The 19,184-nt window shown below is 47.6% G+C and overlaps 1 protein-coding gene across 2 annotated transcripts in view; it reads right to left on the bottom strand.

The window, feature by feature from the left end:
• FAM219A (family with sequence similarity 219 member A) overlaps positions 1–19,184 on the bottom strand; it is a 171,118-nt gene that overhangs the window by 60,852 nt on the left and 91,082 nt on the right. For both annotated transcript variants that reach the window (XM_019518066.1, XM_019518065.1), the window contains exon 2: positions 7,298–7,397. In XM_019518066.1, coding sequence (XP_019373611.1) covers positions 7,298–7,397 — 100 coding nt within the window. The remainder of the gene's footprint in view (positions 1–7,297; positions 7,398–19,184) is intronic.

Genomic DNA, 19,184 nt, shown 5'->3' with positions numbered 1-19,184 from the left:
GGTGAGGGGCACATTACTCGGAGAGGAGGACAGGGGAGCGCGGCAGCACTGGGAGAGGGGGCTCTGCCTGTTCGACTCGCCTGGGAGCTGGGGTGGTTCCACATGTCAGCCAGGCAAGGCAGCCATGGGGGCTTCTCCCGTGGCTCCCCCTGCCCGGGAAGAGGCAGGCACAGGTGGAGGAGCCATGGGAGAACCTGCAGCCGCCCAGCTGTGCCTGCCTCTCCCCAGCTGATTCGAATCTCCCCGAATCAGCGCCAAATCTTTCAAAGCTGATTCGGCCAAATCGAATAGGGACAGCGATTGGAATCACCGGACAAATCACTGTTCTCCAAATCAGTGAATCCAAATCCAAACCGAATACTTCCTTATTTGCACAGGCCTACTGTCTAGTATCTACTAGTATATATTATGGACTTAGGAGAAATCTCAGCGTGCAATCAAAGCTTGGAGGGAAAGACAGTTGCAGCAAGGAACGCAGATCAATTATCTGGTACTTCTGAAATTCCTTCTACAAAGTGTTGCAATAAAGTCCAAATGTTAAACAGAAACGCCCTCAGCACTGCATCCTAGAGAGCAAAGGCTCCATCTGGCCAACTGACATTAGGCTCTCTCTGAATTTAGCTCTGTTTCCAAAAGTCTAAATGAGGGAGAGTCTAATGAGAATACTTCACATGCTGGGAGATCTGGAGTGAAAGGCATTCGTATCCCCAGCTCAGTCTCCTTCTGCATGTTGTTCCATAGACCATTCATTTGCACATCCATTCCCACCCTAGACGCAATAACTTCTTAACCAGGTCTCACTAAAAGCCATCAAGACAACCTTGGAGCTCATGAACTTCCAGAAGGCCAGCATCACCACAGGCAATTTTGATTTTGTGAGGAATGGTGCTAATAGCTAGCCAGCCTTCTGGGCACGGACGCTTTGGATTATATTGCTATCCCTACCCTAGAGGCCCTGATATTTCCTCACCATACATGAAAGTCAGTGCAGATGACAGAAAATCTTTGAGGCATACCGTGTGCCCTAAATCACAGCTGCCAGGTGGGCGAGGGGAAATCAGAGTGGGCTGGAGTCAGCAAGACTCCCGACTTCTTCCCCTCCTACATGCAATTGCATCTTGGCACTCAAGTAAGTGGCTGTGTTCCCAAATGTTATAAGAAAGCACTATTACAACACTCCTCAAACTGTGGTATGGGAGCCCATGGTAAGGGGTCCACATATCACACTGTAGCCCCTGCCCCCTACCTCCATTAAAATGTTAGGAGTACCCAAAAGTTTTAAGGGCTGACCGGTCTGTTGGTACAAAAAGCTTGGGGAGTGCTGGGGAAAAAGCTTGTTTACACCACCCTGTTCTCCAATATAACAGGCAGGAGAACCATAAACTACGGAAGATTTCAGAAGCGTAATTAAAAACATGAAGCGGACAAACAGGCGGCGTGAGCTTCATTACACGGTCTTTTGGGAATCCCGGGGGCTTTGCTGCATTCTGACAGATACCAAACCGCTGAGATTTACACTTTGGGATTATTCTGTTTTTTCCTTATCACAGCTCTGCCTTGCTCTCCCAGCTCCAACTGCTGGACTTTCTGAAAAGCATAAGCCGGGTACACTCTGCAAGCACTTCTATCCGTGCACATCACAGCAGCGAAGCAGTTCGCGTTATGGCGCAATGATCTGCAAACAGAGAGGCAAGGCTGCTGTCCGGAGGGGTTTGCAATATAGCACAATGAAACAAACCTGGTAAAAGCATCAGAATTTATGCTGAGCAAGTCAGGATGAAGTAAATCATTAAGGAAGACATCATGCCGTAAAGGAGATACAGTGATAAGTCACAAGTGAGCATGCGGGGTCTGCCACGGGAGCCAGGTAGCACAATATCCACATAGGCAGATACTGCTCATTTATGTGCATTTTTAAGTTTGGCTTCCGTGCATTTTCCCTTGAGGAGAATGATGTTCTTACTGCCCCAATTTTGGTCAGACCAGCCCCAGCCTCGGAGCTGTATGTCTACAGTTCTAGTGCAGCTGTGACGTTCTTCCTATTTCTAACTCCCACAATGCCATGAGCAATACTTTGGTGAAACCAAAGAGTCCTCTTGACACAGAGGGGACATTTGCCTGAATGAATGGCTCTGCAGTCCCAGACACTCTCCCTCTCCTGTGATGTAGCCCACCACGTCTGCATTTCCAAATACTGCTGCCCCTGGAAGTAAAAGCTGTATTTCTGCCATGTCGGTATTTAACTGAGCTCATCTGAACCAAGATTCCCAGGATACCCATGCAGCTGGCTTACATTTCAAAACTTCGTAAAGGAAAAAGGACATTTATCAATCCACTGTCAGAACAGGGGACTGGGTTTGCCATTACAACAATTGATTATGCTATAACAGCACTAAAGAAAGGTTAATGCTGCTATCCATATGAAACATTTGCAATAGGACCAGAACCCTGCTCCCTAAAATGACCGGGCAATAACTCTTCAAGCTAAGCTATTAAACATTTATACAGTTCTATAACTTTCTATGGGGCTCTCAAAGAGATTAAATCACAGTCACTACCCCAATGAGTTTACGACCCAATGCCAGGCATAAAGTGGAGGAAAGACAAAAACAGAGGCAATGCAATAAGGGAAGTCAGCTGCACTAAGTGGAGTAAAAAAATCTTGCATGTCAGATGAGTTTTTAAGATTAAAGACCAGCATCAATGGATCATCAGGACATCAAGTGACTCCTCTCCTGCCCCATAAAACCCTGAGGATTCTCCGAGCGGCCAGGAACAAAGACTGGCTATGGACCTGGCCAGGACAGGTGGGATGTATGTGAGCCCACTGGCACAGCTGCCCAGGCACACTTCGTGCACTAGCTGCACTGGAAAAGACTTCCCACCAGAGCCAGGACACAAATATAATCAACGCTCACTAAGTGCACGCCCTAAGCGAAAGCCTTGGCTTCCTCCAAGCAGCTGCTTGATTTCACCTGTACCAGCAGAGCATTTATCAGCACTAAACATTTATGTTGCAGGAACACAGCACTTGAAGGGACCTCCTGGCGGGCAGCTGTATGGTTTGATCTTGTTTATAAACTTATCAGGCTCCATCTTACACTGTTAGGGCTCGTACCATCCTATGACTGGCTGAGGCTACAGACAGATGTCATTTTAAACTGCTTTAGTTACCTCCAAAGAAAGCATCAGCTGTTAGGATTTAACTGGTAGGTTTGCATGCTCTTACAGCTCAATTGCTTTTACCTTGCATTATTCAGGGGCAAAGTTGCAACGGTTTTGCTACTCCGGTATTGGCAGGAGCAAGCAGCAACCAGCGACGTGGTCACAGTTTAGACCAGGATCATTCCACACTGATACAGGATGAAAGAAAAATAGGGCTGGAAGGGACCTCAAGCTGTCACCAACCCCTTGCTCAAGGCAGGATCACTTCTGTCTAAACCATTGCAGCCAAATGTGTTTTTAACCTGCTCTTAGGAACTTCCAAGGGCGGAGAGTCCACAACCTCTCTCAGTTATTGACTCCGCGCTTAACGTAATATTGTGATATAACTGTTCTGTCTGCCTGTATCCTGGTACACTCAGGTCTTTCTCCTCTTCAGTCATTTCTGACTCCTGAGCTCCCAGTTTTTAGGAAAAAATAGTGCTCTTTGATCTTCAATTGCTAATGTTACACTTAATTCTTTTTTTACCCTCTTTCCATTACAAATACCGAACAGAGGAGGAGGAAGAGCCTGGATAGCATCTGTTGGGGATGGGTTAGGAGCAGCACATCCTGCAGGGTGCTGGAGGAGATGTCTCCTGAGGGCCTTTCCTGGTTTGGGATTCTGTGACTACTCTGTGCCTCCAGGTCATCTGGTTCTTCCTGAACAATATCCTGATCCTCCTCAGCATCAACACTGCCTTCTAGCTTTAGGTCACCCGCATATTTCCTGAATATGCTTCTACTTCCTGTTCTGATAAATGGACATACTACGAGAGATCAGCCCTCAGACTGATCTTTGAGGAACTCCACTAGTAATTTCCTCCAGCCTGCCACTCCCTCTTTTGACAAACCTAGTGTGGGCTCCCCATTAGCCAGTGCTTTGCATACCGTGTAACTGTTCTACTAAGCCCTGTCTTAACTAATACTTCCCTAAGTGGAACCATATATCAAATGTTTCACTCGAGTCCAAATGATAGATGTTTTATAATTCCTTTGATGTGATATCAACTGTCTTGTCACAGAAATATCAAGTGAGTCTGGTATGACCTACCCTTGGTAGACCCATGCTGTTCCCTCCCTCCCCACATCTCTGATTTACTACCATGTGCCGAATTATTTTTCCTTCAAAACATATGCTAAAGAATTTCATATTATCAGGATCAGGCTGGATTGCTTTTTAACCCCTTCTTCCATGTAGGCAGGACACTTGCTCTTCTCACTTCAGATACCAGTTCTTTTAAACATCTGCGAGTGTGACCCCCCTGCCAGACTGAATGCATTGAGCTCGTTGAGACTTGCTGTCACTTTGGCTGTGGCAGTTTCCATTGCCATACCCTCATTCTCATTAGCCATCATGCCTTTGCTCCCCAGGTCTTTATTGAGATCTGCAAGAGTGCTTGTTTAGTATATGTACCATACCTAGTACCCCCACCCTATCCTTATAAAATGGCATGCAGATGCCATGGCTGTGATTGGACTGTGCCAGTGCTTCCAACAGAAATAAAACCTGGTGGTTCCTGGCTAGAGGGTTTTGCCCTCCATGCAGGGGCAGACCAATTGCTGCATTTGGGGTCAGGAATTTTATCCCATGGTCAGACTGACATGGAAAGGTGGGTTGGGCGGGAGGGTTTTACCTTCCTCTAGCAGGGGGAGTGACCCTCTGCTTTGGATCTCTCAAATGGATTTTAACAACCCGTGCAGTGGCAGGACAATGACAATCCTTGTCCTCTTGCTTTCCTGTGGCAGGCTGGGGTGGTCTTGGGGCAATGTGTCTTGTATTGATTGTGCAGTTTCAGGAATAGGTTAGGCAAGGACTTGTATGGGATCGTTTGGATGGGGTGATCTTGCCTGGAGCAGGGGTTTGGACTGGATGACATCCAGGGGTCCCTTCCAGACCTAACTTTCTACGATTCTTTTCTTGTTCTCTTTCTATGTGTATGAAGAAACTTTTCCTGTGTGTTCAATATCCTTCTCAAGGTCCAAGTTGGCTTGACTGCCAGCAGTTCTCACTTTGCCCCCACACTTCTTGCCCTCTGAACCATAGCTTTTTGTGATTTGTCCTTCCCTATTCCTTGTAGACCATCAGCTTATTCCTGGAATTCTTCTTGAGATGGTTATTAATACAGATTCCTCTGAAGTCCTTTCCTACCTATTTCTCCCCCACTTTTGGGATATAAATTCCTGATAGCTTCAAATTTCTTTAGATTAACAGTGTAAAATATTTCTCCACATTCTACTGTCCTTAGTCCAGCTGACTTCACTAACTAGCTCCTTTAGCTTCTCAAAGTTTTCCCTGTTGAAACTGAGAACCTACACTACAGACCTACTTTTCTTTATCCATTTAAACCAACTTGGCTGGGGATTTCTCAATTCATGTTTATTTTTCAGGACCAGACCAGGATTCAAATTGATTCTTAAGGTACCTATACCTGAGCTTTGCATTTCTAAATGACTGGCTCCTGGCATGGGAAGGTGATTCAATATGAGTGGGTTCAGTGTGCGGAAACCTGATACAATTAACAGGAGGGGTAAAGAGTGCCCTCACCAGCTTATTCTATAAACTGGTAGCTAGGGTATTTTTCTGGAGGTGGCAGATGTGGACTCAAATCGCTGTCAGGCTGAAGGGGTTTTCCTCTTCCTGGGTGAGTGGTGTAATCATTAGGCTACTGGGAAGAAGGGTACCACCACTCTTGTTTGCTACTGAGCTGCATCTTGGCATGGTCATTTGCCATGATCTGGATTATAACAGAGATTAGATGGCAGTGAGGCACTTTGGTGACCGGTGTAGATAGCTTATAAGCATGCGCAGCAGTCTAACTCTGGGTGCCAAGCATCTTTTTGGGCCAAGATAAGGTATTTAATGACTCCATGTGCCTAGACAGTTTTGTAGCGGCTGGACAGGGTTAATCTGGATCACCCCTTGAGATCTGAGTGCTTAAATTCTGCCCAAGTCCTGTTTGGGCACTTTCAAGGTCCATTACGACCTTGCTTGTCCTGACCAACCCCCCAGTTTTCTAGCCAGATGAGGGACAGTCCTTTCAGCAAGTTTACTGCTGACCCAACTGCAGTCTTCTTCCTTCTTGTTCTTTGCTGCCTATCACCCTATGCTCCAATACTCCTCATCCAGTGTCATATCCTCACTTACTTGACTTTTTCTCTGCCTGCAGACTAAAGCCAGGCATGGAGTTTACACAAGTTTCTCCCAGTCTTTTGTCTTCATTCCTTAGATTGAAGCTTTTCTGATCAATCATGCCAGACTCAACCTGAGAAGACCAGAAGAACGCATACCCAGACGGAGACCATCTGTTGAGAAGAGTCCTCTTTCCAAGCACAGCTGCCAGTGGTCAGACTTCCTACAACCCCCTTCCAACCCCAGCTTTTGAGCCATTTGTTGTTCTGTATTATTTTAAGACGTCTTTACCCTCCTTCTCTTGGGATTAGGAGATCCCACTGAAGAGCCCCAGAACCTCCATTTCTTGTAGCATCTTCCCGAGCCTGCTATGGTCTTCCGCTATCTGTTCTAGAGATAATCTAGCAGAATCATTGGTCCCAGCCACAAAGGTTGATAGGTGGATTTTTCTCTGGTGCTACAGTGATCCTCCTTTTCAGTCTCGGGTCCATATCTGCTATCTTTGCCCCAGCACATAGCACACTGTTTATTCTCTGGATCCGCTCTGGTGACAGTCCCGGAGAGAATTCCTCACAAAGAGTCCCCAGTCATATCCCCTCTTATAGTCTTCTCTATAGTACCTTTGTTCCTGCTTAGGCTTAGGCTTGAACTTGCTTTGATGCACCTCTTAGAGGCAAAAGGCTACACTGTCCCTTGTAGTTACAGATATTAAATTATAGAAGCTTCGATGTGATAATGAAAAAAGCTGTTCTTACCAGCACACTGTCTGGGTTATGGTCAGATTTGTAAGCCATTTTGCAAAGTTGTCTGAGCAGAACTGGAGCACTCAGCAGCAACAGTGGGGACATAAATGTCGTGTCACATAACTTCCTACCATACTGAACTCTTATTGCACCTTTTTTGCAGCCCTACATATTTTAAAATACACAAGATACCACTCTGTGCTAGCACACAGAGACTCACCTAGTTTCACTTGGAGTGGGGACGGCTTATAGTTCATAGCTACAGTCTCTCCTTCCCTTGTAGCACAGTCTCTGTCAGAGATGGATGCAGCTGTTGGATCCTGTTAAAAAAAAAAAAAGACAGACAGACACGTTTTAGCAAACACAGATAGATAGTCACTTCTCTAATTCACTGGCAGGCAAGTCCAATCAGTATACAGGTTTGGTAGGAAACAGAAAATAAGTCTGCACTTTAAATTAAATAAAACCAGAGACAAACACTCCAGAACTTTAGAAGCATGTTTACTGTTCAGGTCCTATTTGAAAACTTCAGCTTTCAACAACAGGCTTAGATGATGAATTGCACTAGGAATATAAAGTGGGTTTTCTCTACCTCTGGGTCAGCAGGTTGGCAATAATACAAAGCCATTCTCATCTGATGAGTGCTTGGTGGCCTGAGTGCAATGCATTTGCAGCTTGAGTCCAGTTTCTAACTGGCATGAACTGCCTATCTGGTGGCAGGCCTCAGCAAAGCCAACAGCTGGATGAACATGGAGGTGAAACTTCTGGTGCCTGTAGGGTAAAGGCTAATCAGTTTTTACTTCCCATTATGGACCCACATTGGGTGTAACTATGGGGTCTTGAGGATCTGTCCATCTGCAGTAAAATTCTTCCTGGACACCACAACAACCGTCACCAAAATATGCAATGTCTCTTTTCCTGGGAAATCAAGGTCTTCAGAAAATCCAGTCCTGGTGATAGTGTATTCTACAGCACAGTCTTTTGCTAACCATGTAAAATATGCAGGCTGCCAATTCACACAATCCCATCAGTGATAAAACATTTAACTACCATTCATTGCAGGCTTCAGAACTACTGAAGTTCTCCCTTTGTGGCACCAGGGCAAAAATTAAAATTGGCTGTCAAAAGCATCCATTTCTTCCCACCTAGGGGGGAAAAACTAAGACAAAGACATTCTGATTCACAATGGGTAGAACTCCATGGAAAACTTCTATCTATTATTAAACTCGAAATATTCAAGGAAAGTATCCTCTTTTATTTCACAAGGTGCAACAGAGCTTTGGATGCTAATACTGGCATTTACCATTTCATATACTATAATCAACATTTGCATTCTCTCCATGTCTTGAGTTTTGTTTTTGGCAACGGCAAAGTTTTATTAATGCAAAACTCAAGAAAGAAAGAAACAAAAAAAACCTGTGTAATTTGGTGCTTTATGACAATACTTGCAAGAAGCTGAGAAAGATTCACTTCTCTGCTGTTAATGAAGTTCCCTTGGGGAACAGTTCCCAGAATGTGAATGTCCTTGATCCAACTGTTACCCCCTTGCTTCGTGACCTCTTCACTATGCACGGAGGAGGTTACACCTTTTGACAAAAGGGCACTCATGAAATATAAGCATGTCAGCCCATTAAGCCTCTGCCTTAATAAAGCTGGGACTCTCTAGCAAATTTAAGATGATGATATTTTACCAAGACTCTCTTTCTTTGTATTCTCCTAGCAATCACTGCATTTCACGACTAGCAGAACTTTGTTCCTTACTGTGCCCATCTGGTCTCGAACATCTGGTCATGTGCTGCGCGGCCCTGGATGTTCGGGGGTGTTTGTCTGTCCATCCCTGCTGGCTCGCCGAGTAGATGTTTCTTTCCCAACTAACCTCTCCCCAATCTCGCCTGCCACGACTTTGGATCTTGTTCTAGTGGTGGGTGTCTGACTGTCAGGGTCTCTCGATTATGGGGCAGCTGTATGACGATCTTCTGCAAGGCTCCACCTCCCCTCTACCTCGCCCTTACACCCTGCCTTGATAGGTTCAAGATGTTCTTCAGCCGGTTTCCCCAACTGTTGAGGCTCTGCGTATGCTTGCTGAGATGGATATCAGCCTGTGGGGCCTAACCCTACCTTCACCAACAGCACCTAACCTCTGCCTTGCCTAAGGGGATAGTAACCCCTTCTAGGCCTAAGCAACATCTGGGCTCTAGATGCCTTGCACCACAACGCCTCCAAAAGTGGGAAACAAAAAAAGTTATCAACAACAAAAAAAATAGGAAGATATGCAAAAGCGGGGGGGGAGGGGGGCCCCTCTGCCCTCTTGCCTATCTACACTCACAGCCTGCCCACCAACGCCAGGCTTTAGATGCCCGGGATCCCTAGTTAGCCCTAAACTGGGTCTGGGCTAGACTGCAGGCTTCAGCGCTCCCCTCCTCACTCTCTGTCCTGCCTGTGGGCTCCCTGGACCCGTGGTGGCCCTTCTCCGCGCACCTCCCCCACGTACCTCATCGGGGGAGGCTCTATGCCACTGGGACCCATCTTCTGCAGCCCCCTTGTGCTGTTTATGCCCTTCGTCCCCTACCTGGGGCGCCTCCTCAAGCCCCCCAGAGACCAGGACGATCCCACCTAGTCTGGCATCTTGGTGGTGGCTGTTCCCTCTGGCTCCTCGGTAGTAGCTCCTTGTGTCACACTCCTTCTGCTCTTTCTGGTCTTCCGAGCCAGGTCCTCGGTCTGAGCGAGTGGCAACTGCTTCCTCGCTCTCTGTGCTGCTGCCGGCAGCGTTATTCCCACGGCGGACTTCGCTGCACTCACCCGTGTTGGGAGAGGCAGCTCCCCACCCGTTTCTCCCCCGTAGGAGCTCTGGGAGAATTCTCCCTGCTAAGGTCCCTGCAGGTCTCCCCTTCTTCCTCGCCAGCGGCTTCTTTTATATCCGCCAGCCGGCTCCTGCCACTTGCGTTATCCGCTGGCTGCAGCTGTATAAAGATGCGGCTAATGAGCCGCTCAGGTCCCACCTCCATTTTCAGCTTCGCCGTGGATACTGCTGCCAGTAAGAAGTTTTTTGTTCCTTTTCTTTTACTTTTGCTTTCCTCGGCGGGTTCCTGGCCCCAGGGTTCCCCCCTGGCTCCTCGGGGTCCGCCCCTCTGTCTCTCCCCATGACACTTACATTTTTCATCCAAGGGTTTCAAAATACCATACGAATATGTATGTTCTATAGAACACAACTCGTTGTACTCGATACCTGTGCAACCCCAGCTGGGGAGGAACACGGTAGCGGTTCCACCAACGCCGCACAGAAATAGTAAAGCACGGGTAGTGAAAAGAACAGCCCCCAGGAAAGGTGTAGCTAGACAAAATGTGATGGGTTTTAGGTGCCACAGCACAGTTAAAATTCCTGCTCTTAGGAAGAGAAACCCCAGATCTCTAATAACCTCAGGTGTTCAATCTGTTTTACAATTGCAGCTGAAAGGTGGATTACCTTGATGCCAATAGAAAGCAGAACTAGTCTTTCAAATCTACTTACCCAATTAAGCTGGCCAGGTTACACACCAGGTGTGTGACAGGATAGTGACTGAAAAGTGCACATTGTAAATGTGATTTTTTTTCCCCAACTCCGGTCCCTCCGTCATGCTAGAACGGAGACAATCAGGAGGAGATGACAGCTAATTGGGGTTCCGATGGCATACTTCATTTTATAAAGCTGCCACAGAGCGGTAGGGCAGCCTGCTCTGCTTCAAGTACAAATGAACATCCTGAGAGAACAGGTGAAATCTCCAAGCATTATCTGACATCCGCTTGTCACTGAAAAGTGCATTTGTGCTCTCCCAGGTGGGGATCCTCCCTGGAATTAGGCATCTAGGCTAAGGAGTCACAAGTGATATTTAAAAATCTCCCTAACTTGCATGGAAACTGAGAAGGGAGGTGTCTACATACCCAGGCCCCAGCACTGAATTAACAGGACAAGGTAAGTTCACAATCTGAGCCAACGTCCAAAGTTTGGGCTGAAAAGCAGCCTGAGAAGGGAACAGGCATATTGCATCCTGGGAGACTGGCTTATGTTATGGGGAGCAATACTGGCAGTGCGAGAAGGACAGCCACTGCCCCAACAAGTGCTGCAGTGTTGCAGCCTTCTGCTCCCCAAAACCACGCAGACCGGAAATGAAAGCCGAGCTGGACAGGGGGCAATTCTCCTAATGCTACTGCATGCCCCTGGCTTGGGAGGGCAGAGGCGCTCCAGTACTTCCCACCAATCATTTTACGTGCACTTTGCAGCAACGCACAAGACTCCATAGTAACAAACCTGACCGAGAGAGAAGGAATCCCCACAGCATTTGGGTTGGAATTGCCGCTCCTTAAATGGATGCGATCTGTGCCTGTGCATAGGGAACAGGTTCCTCCTCTATAAATCCAATGCTGCTAGAGAGTCATTTACTGGGCTAATTAGCATTTTGCTTGCAAAATGCCTACAAGCAGATTGAGATTCCATCACATTTACTTGTTTTAGAATTTACTTTTAGCTTTCTTTCTTTTCTTTTTTTTTGAAGAAACCCCCCCCCCTCCAGATTGATACAAGCATTAGTGGAGTCTAAGCTCGAAATTACAGCTCAGCCGTATAACAGATCATTGGTCACATGGCATTATTGCTGTTTGCTGACTGGGATGAACAGAACGCTTTGCATCAGGATGGAAGTCTTCAGCTGCTGCAGGGAGCTTTAAATCTTTCAGATAGAGCACCCTGGGAATTGTAGGAAACATTAAGCTTTTTCATTTCTGCGTTTCCCAGTCCCTCATTCTTAGAGGAGGAAATCAAGTGATCCCAAGCATTGCTGCTCGGGTGCTCAAATTCTCTCCACCTAACTGTGCGTGCACCATTGCACTGCCCGAATGGGGGGGACGGACCCTTGTTGGGGTTTTATTTATTTCCCTCTGTGTCAAGGCTCTGGCAATGGATATTAGAAACCCTCAGCTCCTGCTGTATCCTACTGGTGTATTTTGCATGGATGCTAACATTTCACATCTGTAAGCTTTCCTGTTGCTGGAGCAGTCAGGGAGAGCTAACATGAAAAGGGGCACAGGGCTGGCTGAAGCACAGTATTTTTTCAGGAGTTTAAAGGCACACACAACACTCATTTCCCTTCCTACTTTGGCAGGATTTACCCAGCTTTAGGAGGAACACAAGACCTGCCACATCTGATCTGACCTATTGAAGCTGACATGCAGACAGCAGCCGATGCTCAGTGTTTCACAAGGAGGCAAAAAAGAATGAGTGCAACCAGCAAAGAAGTTGTGCAATGGCACTGTGCCATCTACTCATCACCGGCTGCCTTGCTTTTCCACGCCTCCTGGAAAATGCCTCTGGTCCCCGGGGGCCTTGAGAGCATCCTCTGCCTCCCACCCTACGACTACTTTGGGAAGGAGCCAGTTAGACCAGGCAGCCCCACACAGAGGGAGTTGACTCTGTTCGGCTGGTGTGATTCCAGTCATGCTGAATTGGCTGTTTGTAAAGCTCTTGACTTGGGTTTTATTTCGCTGAACACCAAATACAGGAAAATTGTCTGGCCTGGTGTGCTCAACCCTCCCTAGTGGTTGGATGAGCCATATCCCAGACTGGGGGAAATCCAAAGGCTTTGTAAGGCTGCTCCTCCTGGTCACTGCTGCAAGCAAGAAATTTCCAGGTGAGCTCCTGCCCCCTAAAATGACAAAGCAAGGAATGAAATGCAAGTTTCAGCGATCACTTTACTCAGCAGTTTGGAGACACCGGCTTGATAATCAGAGGCTGAATCACTGTGACCTACTTGCTCATTAGTGTCACATAGTTAGAACGGTTCCACCTAAAAATAGCTGAGTGTTAAGTGCTCGTCTGCCCAACTTAAAAGTGCTGAAAGTCTGAGTACCGGGATGTGCCCAAGACACACTGCTGTAGGCAATTACCACTCCGCTCTCCTGGGACGGCCAAGGGAAGAGACTTGCACTTGCAAAGGCTGGTTTTTGTGGCGTCTCGCTCTGCAAACACGCACTAACAAGGAGGTGCAGGAAAGCTCGGGTGAGCAGGCACTTGTATCCGGGGTGCCCACATGTGACAACCCAGCTCTCAAAGGACAGCAGAGGACCTGCCATCCCTGCCAGGGGTTCTCAGAGGATAGAAAATACCCCTACTGCCCTCCAAACATGTGTGCCTTTTCTTCAGTTCAAAGCGTATGGACAGCTTGGTAGCTCTAAATGAGTGACTGCATCAATCATGTTTACAGCTCTGGTCTGCTTACCCATCCTATGTCATACACGTTAGATGGTTTTACGTGCTTGTCAAGCCCGTCCCTATTTAGATTTTGAGCACTTTGGGGTACAGCTCTGAACTGTTTTTCTGTGGGGCACGTACTACAGTTGCAGCAGGGTGGAAGACTTTCAACCACCCAGGCTACATCTGTTCCATGCATACAAAAAAAGACTTCAGCATTTGCAGCTCAGTCTGGTGGCTTTCCAAACCTGCTTGTACAAAACCCAAGTGGGAGATGATGACTACAATGCTAGGGTTAGTCCAGAGCAGGAGAAAAATTAGAAAAATTATTCCACACCTTCCTAAGGCAAATTCTGACTCTATACCAATGGCTCCCAATGGTTTTAGACTCCAGGCACCCCACATCAGATGAAATTGCCGTTATGCCTTTGTAGTATTTAAAAAAAATCAACCCTACAGAGATTAAAAAAAACCCAGCACATAAAGCTGTATGACCATCCAACTGAATGACCAAATCTTTAAACTTTACCAGATAATCGAACAAGAACTGAACGGTGCATTAAAAGGCATTACACGAGAGACCCTGCGATACATTTAACTTCACCACAGACGAGTAGCTCAGGCGGTAGATTTTTGCTTGGTTTAAAACCAGATTGGCAACAGATATGTTTGTATGTTTACAAATGTACGGAGGCAATTTATACCTAGACATTTGCCCGCTGCAATATTTGGGCTGTGCTCTCTGCACTGCAGCTCAGCGCAAGACCCAGGGAGAGAACAAACTCCTTTATTTTTGCTTGTCAGAGTGACGGTGATGTGTAACAGGTGTCTAGAATAAGCTGTGAAAAATGAATGACACATTTCAAGCTTCTGTTGTCCAAGTCCCTGATGTTAGCGGTAGCATAGGAGAGATTTTACTTTGTCTTGGGGAAAAGAAAGAAGACATATGGCTTAACTGAAGCACCTCAGATACAGGGGAAGGATGAATTTCGAAAGCTGAACAGTTTAGGGAAGTGATCGAGGGACAAAGAAGAAAAATAGAAGTAATTATAGGATTTTTGCTAGATGCCCTTCAGAGAAACAAGTGTGAGCAAGCCCCCATTCTCCATCCTTCTGCTGTGACAGAGTACGCTCAATGCAGCGTTCCCTTCGGAGCTCCTCTTCATACCAGCACAACCATCGGTATTATTACGGGCATTTATTAAGGTAGTATCAGCATGCGCTTTACATGGCTTTAAGTGAACCATTAACATTGCAAATTAGAGGAATGGCACATCACGCTCCCTCACTACCCACAGCGCACTGACAGACCGCGAGGACGCAATAAACTATTGCAAACCAGGCACTGACATGTTTTTGGGATGGCTCAGCTGCAAAAGCTTTTTATTTTTCAATAAGAGAAGATGGAGCACCGCACATATCTTTTCTGCCTCTTGAATGATTCAGCCAAATCCCTGGGGTCCCACATGAGACACACTCGCCTCTCGGGTGGTAAATCACGGCACGGGGCTCCTTAGCAGCTGTGGTGACAATGGGTCTAATACATGGCCCGCTGCAGCACTTCCCCACCCCCTGGCGTCTTCAACCTTGACACAGCTGAGAAAGAGGAGTCAAAAATGGTTAAAAACTGAGGCACAGATGGGTTAAATGCCAGGCCCAGGGTCTCAGCGAGTCAGGGGCAGTGACTGCAACAGAATTTGGAAGCTCAAACTCCTACTGAACCCCTTCTTATTAGACCAGCCCCACTCTTCAAGTGATCAGCTCTGTGGGGCAAAGTCCCGCACAGACAAGGGATCTCATATGCCCTACACCTGCCCACGGCAGCCAGGTCGGGTTCTTGACTCCTGGAATTTGGGAGGAGAGAGCTGGGAGATGCAGCGACCATCCGGTGGGAAGCACAGCTCTCCGTCACGCTCCCAGCTTTGGATGGGGCGGCACTTTTCGACTCTGGAGAGGCTTCAAAGAGGCGGTGAGTCACCTTGTATGAGAAACGTAAATCATGCCCCTTCCTTCACAGCGAGCACCAAAATCAGTGCAAATGGCAACCAGTACTTGTAGATGGGGGAAGATAATAGAGGAACCCCTGTGGGGACTTCCATACCTCTAGAGCAGTGGTCTCCAAACTTTTTTCATCGCGCCCCTCTATCAGTAAAACATGTTTGAGCCCGCACCCCCAATATATGTATATTTATTGGGGGTGCCACTGAGGGCACCACTGTCAACCCCTCCACGCTGTTGAACTCCCACTCTTCCCTCAGGACACCTCGTGTACCGTACGTGACACGTGACCGTCTGGCATATGGACCAAGTGAGGGCGCCAGTGTCAATTCATATATTAAATATTAGTAAAGCTTTATTTCTTATTTTTTTAGATAAAAAATAAATAGAAATAGAAGTTCTAATATTTTCTTCCTGCACCCCAATGGATTGTCTTGCACACCCCTGGGATGCGTGCACCCCACTTCAGAGCCCACTGCTCTAGAGAGCAGCAGACAGGTTAGGAAATGGCAAGGCAAGTGGTTCCATCACTTGCACGTGCTTCATGGTCATCAAGTCCACAGATGTGAAGGTGGAGAAGCAGTTAGGGCTGCAGTGACAGCTATGGTCCAACTCAATGGTTGCTGCCTCCCCAGACACCAAGGCTTCTGGGGAAGGGATTAGGATTTCATCATAAATGGTGCTGAAGAGAACAGTGCAAACACAGAGGATGGCATGGGCTCATTCTTCCAGGCTTAATGCCTTGCAAGGATACCAGCTCCTCAATGCAATGCTTATGATGACCACTCTTCCCCACTGCCCTGGGGCCAGCACAGCATGACCTGATCCCACACGGCAAATGTGATGTTCCTAAGGCCTGGTGGCCTGGGAGCAATGACAGGAAGAGGCCTGGCTAGTTCTTCATTCAGACCTTTCAGTGGGCTGATGAATCCCCGTACTAGTTCAGTGTCAGAATGATCACTGGCTTGCTCTACAGCTGTCTGAGGAGGAAGGTCAGCCGATTTCCTGTATGTTCAATTTGCAGGCTGCTTTAGATGAATCAGGTCTTGTTTCTCCCACCTGCCCTACTCCCCCAGCTGCTCTAATCCACCCACACAGAGCTTTTATTAAAGCTACTTTAATTATTCCTCCCATTCACTCCTACTCCAGCAATTATCCCCTGTTCTGCATGGCTCCTGCCCTGTGTAAAGCTTCTACTTTCCTTCATTCCCAACAAGGGGGAGTGTTTTGTAGGGCAGGTTTTCTGAGGGAGGCTTGAAGAGAACTGCACCTTCCTAAGTTCTCATTTGGTTCCCGGATCAGTGAAAGGCTCCATCGAGATTTAACACTGAAATGGGCAAAGACTACAAAGCTCACCAGGTTTAACTCCTGGGCCTGTTAGAGCTACAGGGCTTTTCCTTTGCCACAAACCTACTGTGCATCTACTTGACCCACTACCCTTGGGGCCAGCAGTCCGTGGGCAGGATTAGATAATGCCACATTAATGCTGCTCCTGCTTATACGTATATTGGCTGAGTCTCAGTTTTTCTTAGCGTCCACTCACAATGGTGGTAATGGAGATGTAGCATGAGATGTTTCATTTGCAGTTCAGCAGGAAGTGATGTAGTGGTCCCTTCAACCACGAAAATCAAACTGGCTCCAACAACAAAAAATGACTGGCAGAGAAGCCCCCGGGACTGCATGCCCTGTTTTCTAGGGAGATGAAAAGCTGGGAATACTGCAGGCTCAGACCAGGGGACAGCATGGAGGAAAGAGCTTGTAGGTGCTTCTCTTACTCAGAAGCACCTCCACTGCAGGAAAGAGCCGGTTAATACGATGCAAGGCTGTCAGCTTGGATGGCTTTGCCTGCAAGGATGGGGGCTGCGCAGGAAGAGATGAACTGGCATCTGCAGAAGCTGGTTAGGAACCTGGGACACCATGACCCAGACTGATGGAGATGAAACCCAAGCTCCAGTAGTGATTTCACTTAACAAAACAGGAAACAAAAGTTTTAGACCCTTTTAGACAAATCAAAGAACTGATCTCTGCTTTGAGCTCCCTTCCTCCAGGACACTACGCAGCCAGCCTCTGCTTTAACACCTGCTGTCCTTTTATGCAGTGGGCAATACAAACAGGTTGGGAATATGAATCCAAGGTTATGGCAGCAATGTTAGAAAAAACCCACGCATGACTGTACGCCATTAACACCTCCCTTTGCCAGGCTCCTGATGGCTAAGTAGTTCTGCCTCTTCAGCCAGGAGCACAGATGGATGCTGATTTGCATCTGTGCAGAGCACACATGGGCCCTCCCCTTGCTGCTTGACTCTTGTTGGGGTGCGATGTACCACCCTGAAAACTGCAAGGTTTGGGAGCTAGAGTCTAGGACTCTAATTCAGATCTACCACGTGGTAAACCTGAGCAGCACTCCAGTGTTCCCACAAAACAGCTGAATGCTGCAGAGGAAAACTCAGGCGAACGCCTGAAGATTTGGCTGATTTCTTGGCTGTGGAACACAAGACAAAGCCACCAAGCAGACAATTCTCAGCTACCTTTTTTCCTTCTTCTTAGCAAAATGCTTTGAGCTGATCCCAAGGGAGAGCGAGCTCAATCATTGGATTTCCATATTTATAAGAAGGTTTCTGGTGAGCCAAGCCTGTGACAGAAATAACCCTGTAAATAGCAGCCCAATCAGCAGCAAGGCAAACACATCCGCGTGGAGAGACGGGGAGCGCTGCAGGGAGAGCTTGAGCTCTGTTCTACCCTGACAAGGCGGAAGAGCCATTTCTAAGAAATGCTGGCATCACAGCTTATTTCAGTGAGCTTTTCACATACGAAGCTCTTGTGCACACTTCTTCATTCCTTAGGTTTTCCCCTTTTCCGCTTGATCCGCGGCTTAGTCACCTGCAATGGGATAGATGCACTGCCGCTTGGCGTACTTCTCCCCTATTCATTTGTATTAGAACCATCTTCATTATGTGATTAATGAGGGAGGTAGCAGCTGACTTAAAAGGGAAACAACTGTATAAATGCAACATTCAGGACTGCTTTGCTGTAAGAAAAGTCTGTACCGGAGTCAGCTGCTTCCTCCCCCCAAAGAGGCACAAACGTAAGGACCCTAAGGAAATCCCTGTTTACACGCGCAGAATGGGGAGCTCCCCTCTCCCTGTCCAAGCCAGCAGCCAGTGGGACAGAAGACACCCTGGCAGAAAGAGCCAAGTGGGCTTCTTCTGGTTCTAGCTGCCATTACCGAGCTCTAGTGTATTTGCCCGAACAACTTCTGAAGCAGCTGGAACTGAGGCGCCTCCAACCAGCTCGCAGCAGACCAGAGAGGGCTGCAGGGACTGCTGCTCTCAGCGCAGCCATGGCAGTCACCTCGAGCAGTGGGTGGTTTAATGAATTTGGTTGGCGTGTCACCACATGCTGTGTGCACTAATTTTTCCCTGCCGTATTGGACATGCTGTCTCCCAGGAGCATTCAGAGATGCTTTGGTGCCCTTACCTGTTACACCACGCAGTGGACAAACCCAGAAGACCGAGCATGCCCTAAGCACTGTGGGTGCTCAGAACGAAGGATTCACAGAGAGATTCACTGTTTTGTACCTGGCACAGAAACAAGCTGATCAAGAGAGCTGGGCTGTCAGAGGCCAAGGCAGCCAAAACCCAGCAGCTGGCCTGAGTTACCCGAGCGGGCCTGGGTGCCAATGGCCCATGTACTGCCATCTGGCCCCAGCTGCTTGCTGGGCCTCGCTGCTTCCTTTGAAGCAGCAGCCTGTTCGGCGCCCAGCAGGCTGCTCAACAGGACAGATGCCTCCACGTCTACCCACAGGCTTTTGACTTTGTGTTTCTGGTTTCCTGTGCCTTGAGGAGCTGACAGTTTTCATAGATTTCATAGACATTAGGGCTGGAAGGGA

Source organism: Gavialis gangeticus, unplaced genomic scaffold (genome assembly GCF_001723915.1).
Source record: "Gavialis gangeticus isolate Ggan-Ray unplaced genomic scaffold, GavGan_comp1, whole genome shotgun sequence".
NCBI lineage: Eukaryota > Metazoa > Chordata > Crocodylia > Gavialidae > Gavialis > Gavialis gangeticus.
The sequence above is the reverse complement of the archived record's forward strand: the minus strand, read 5'-3'. Positions and strand labels throughout refer to the sequence as shown.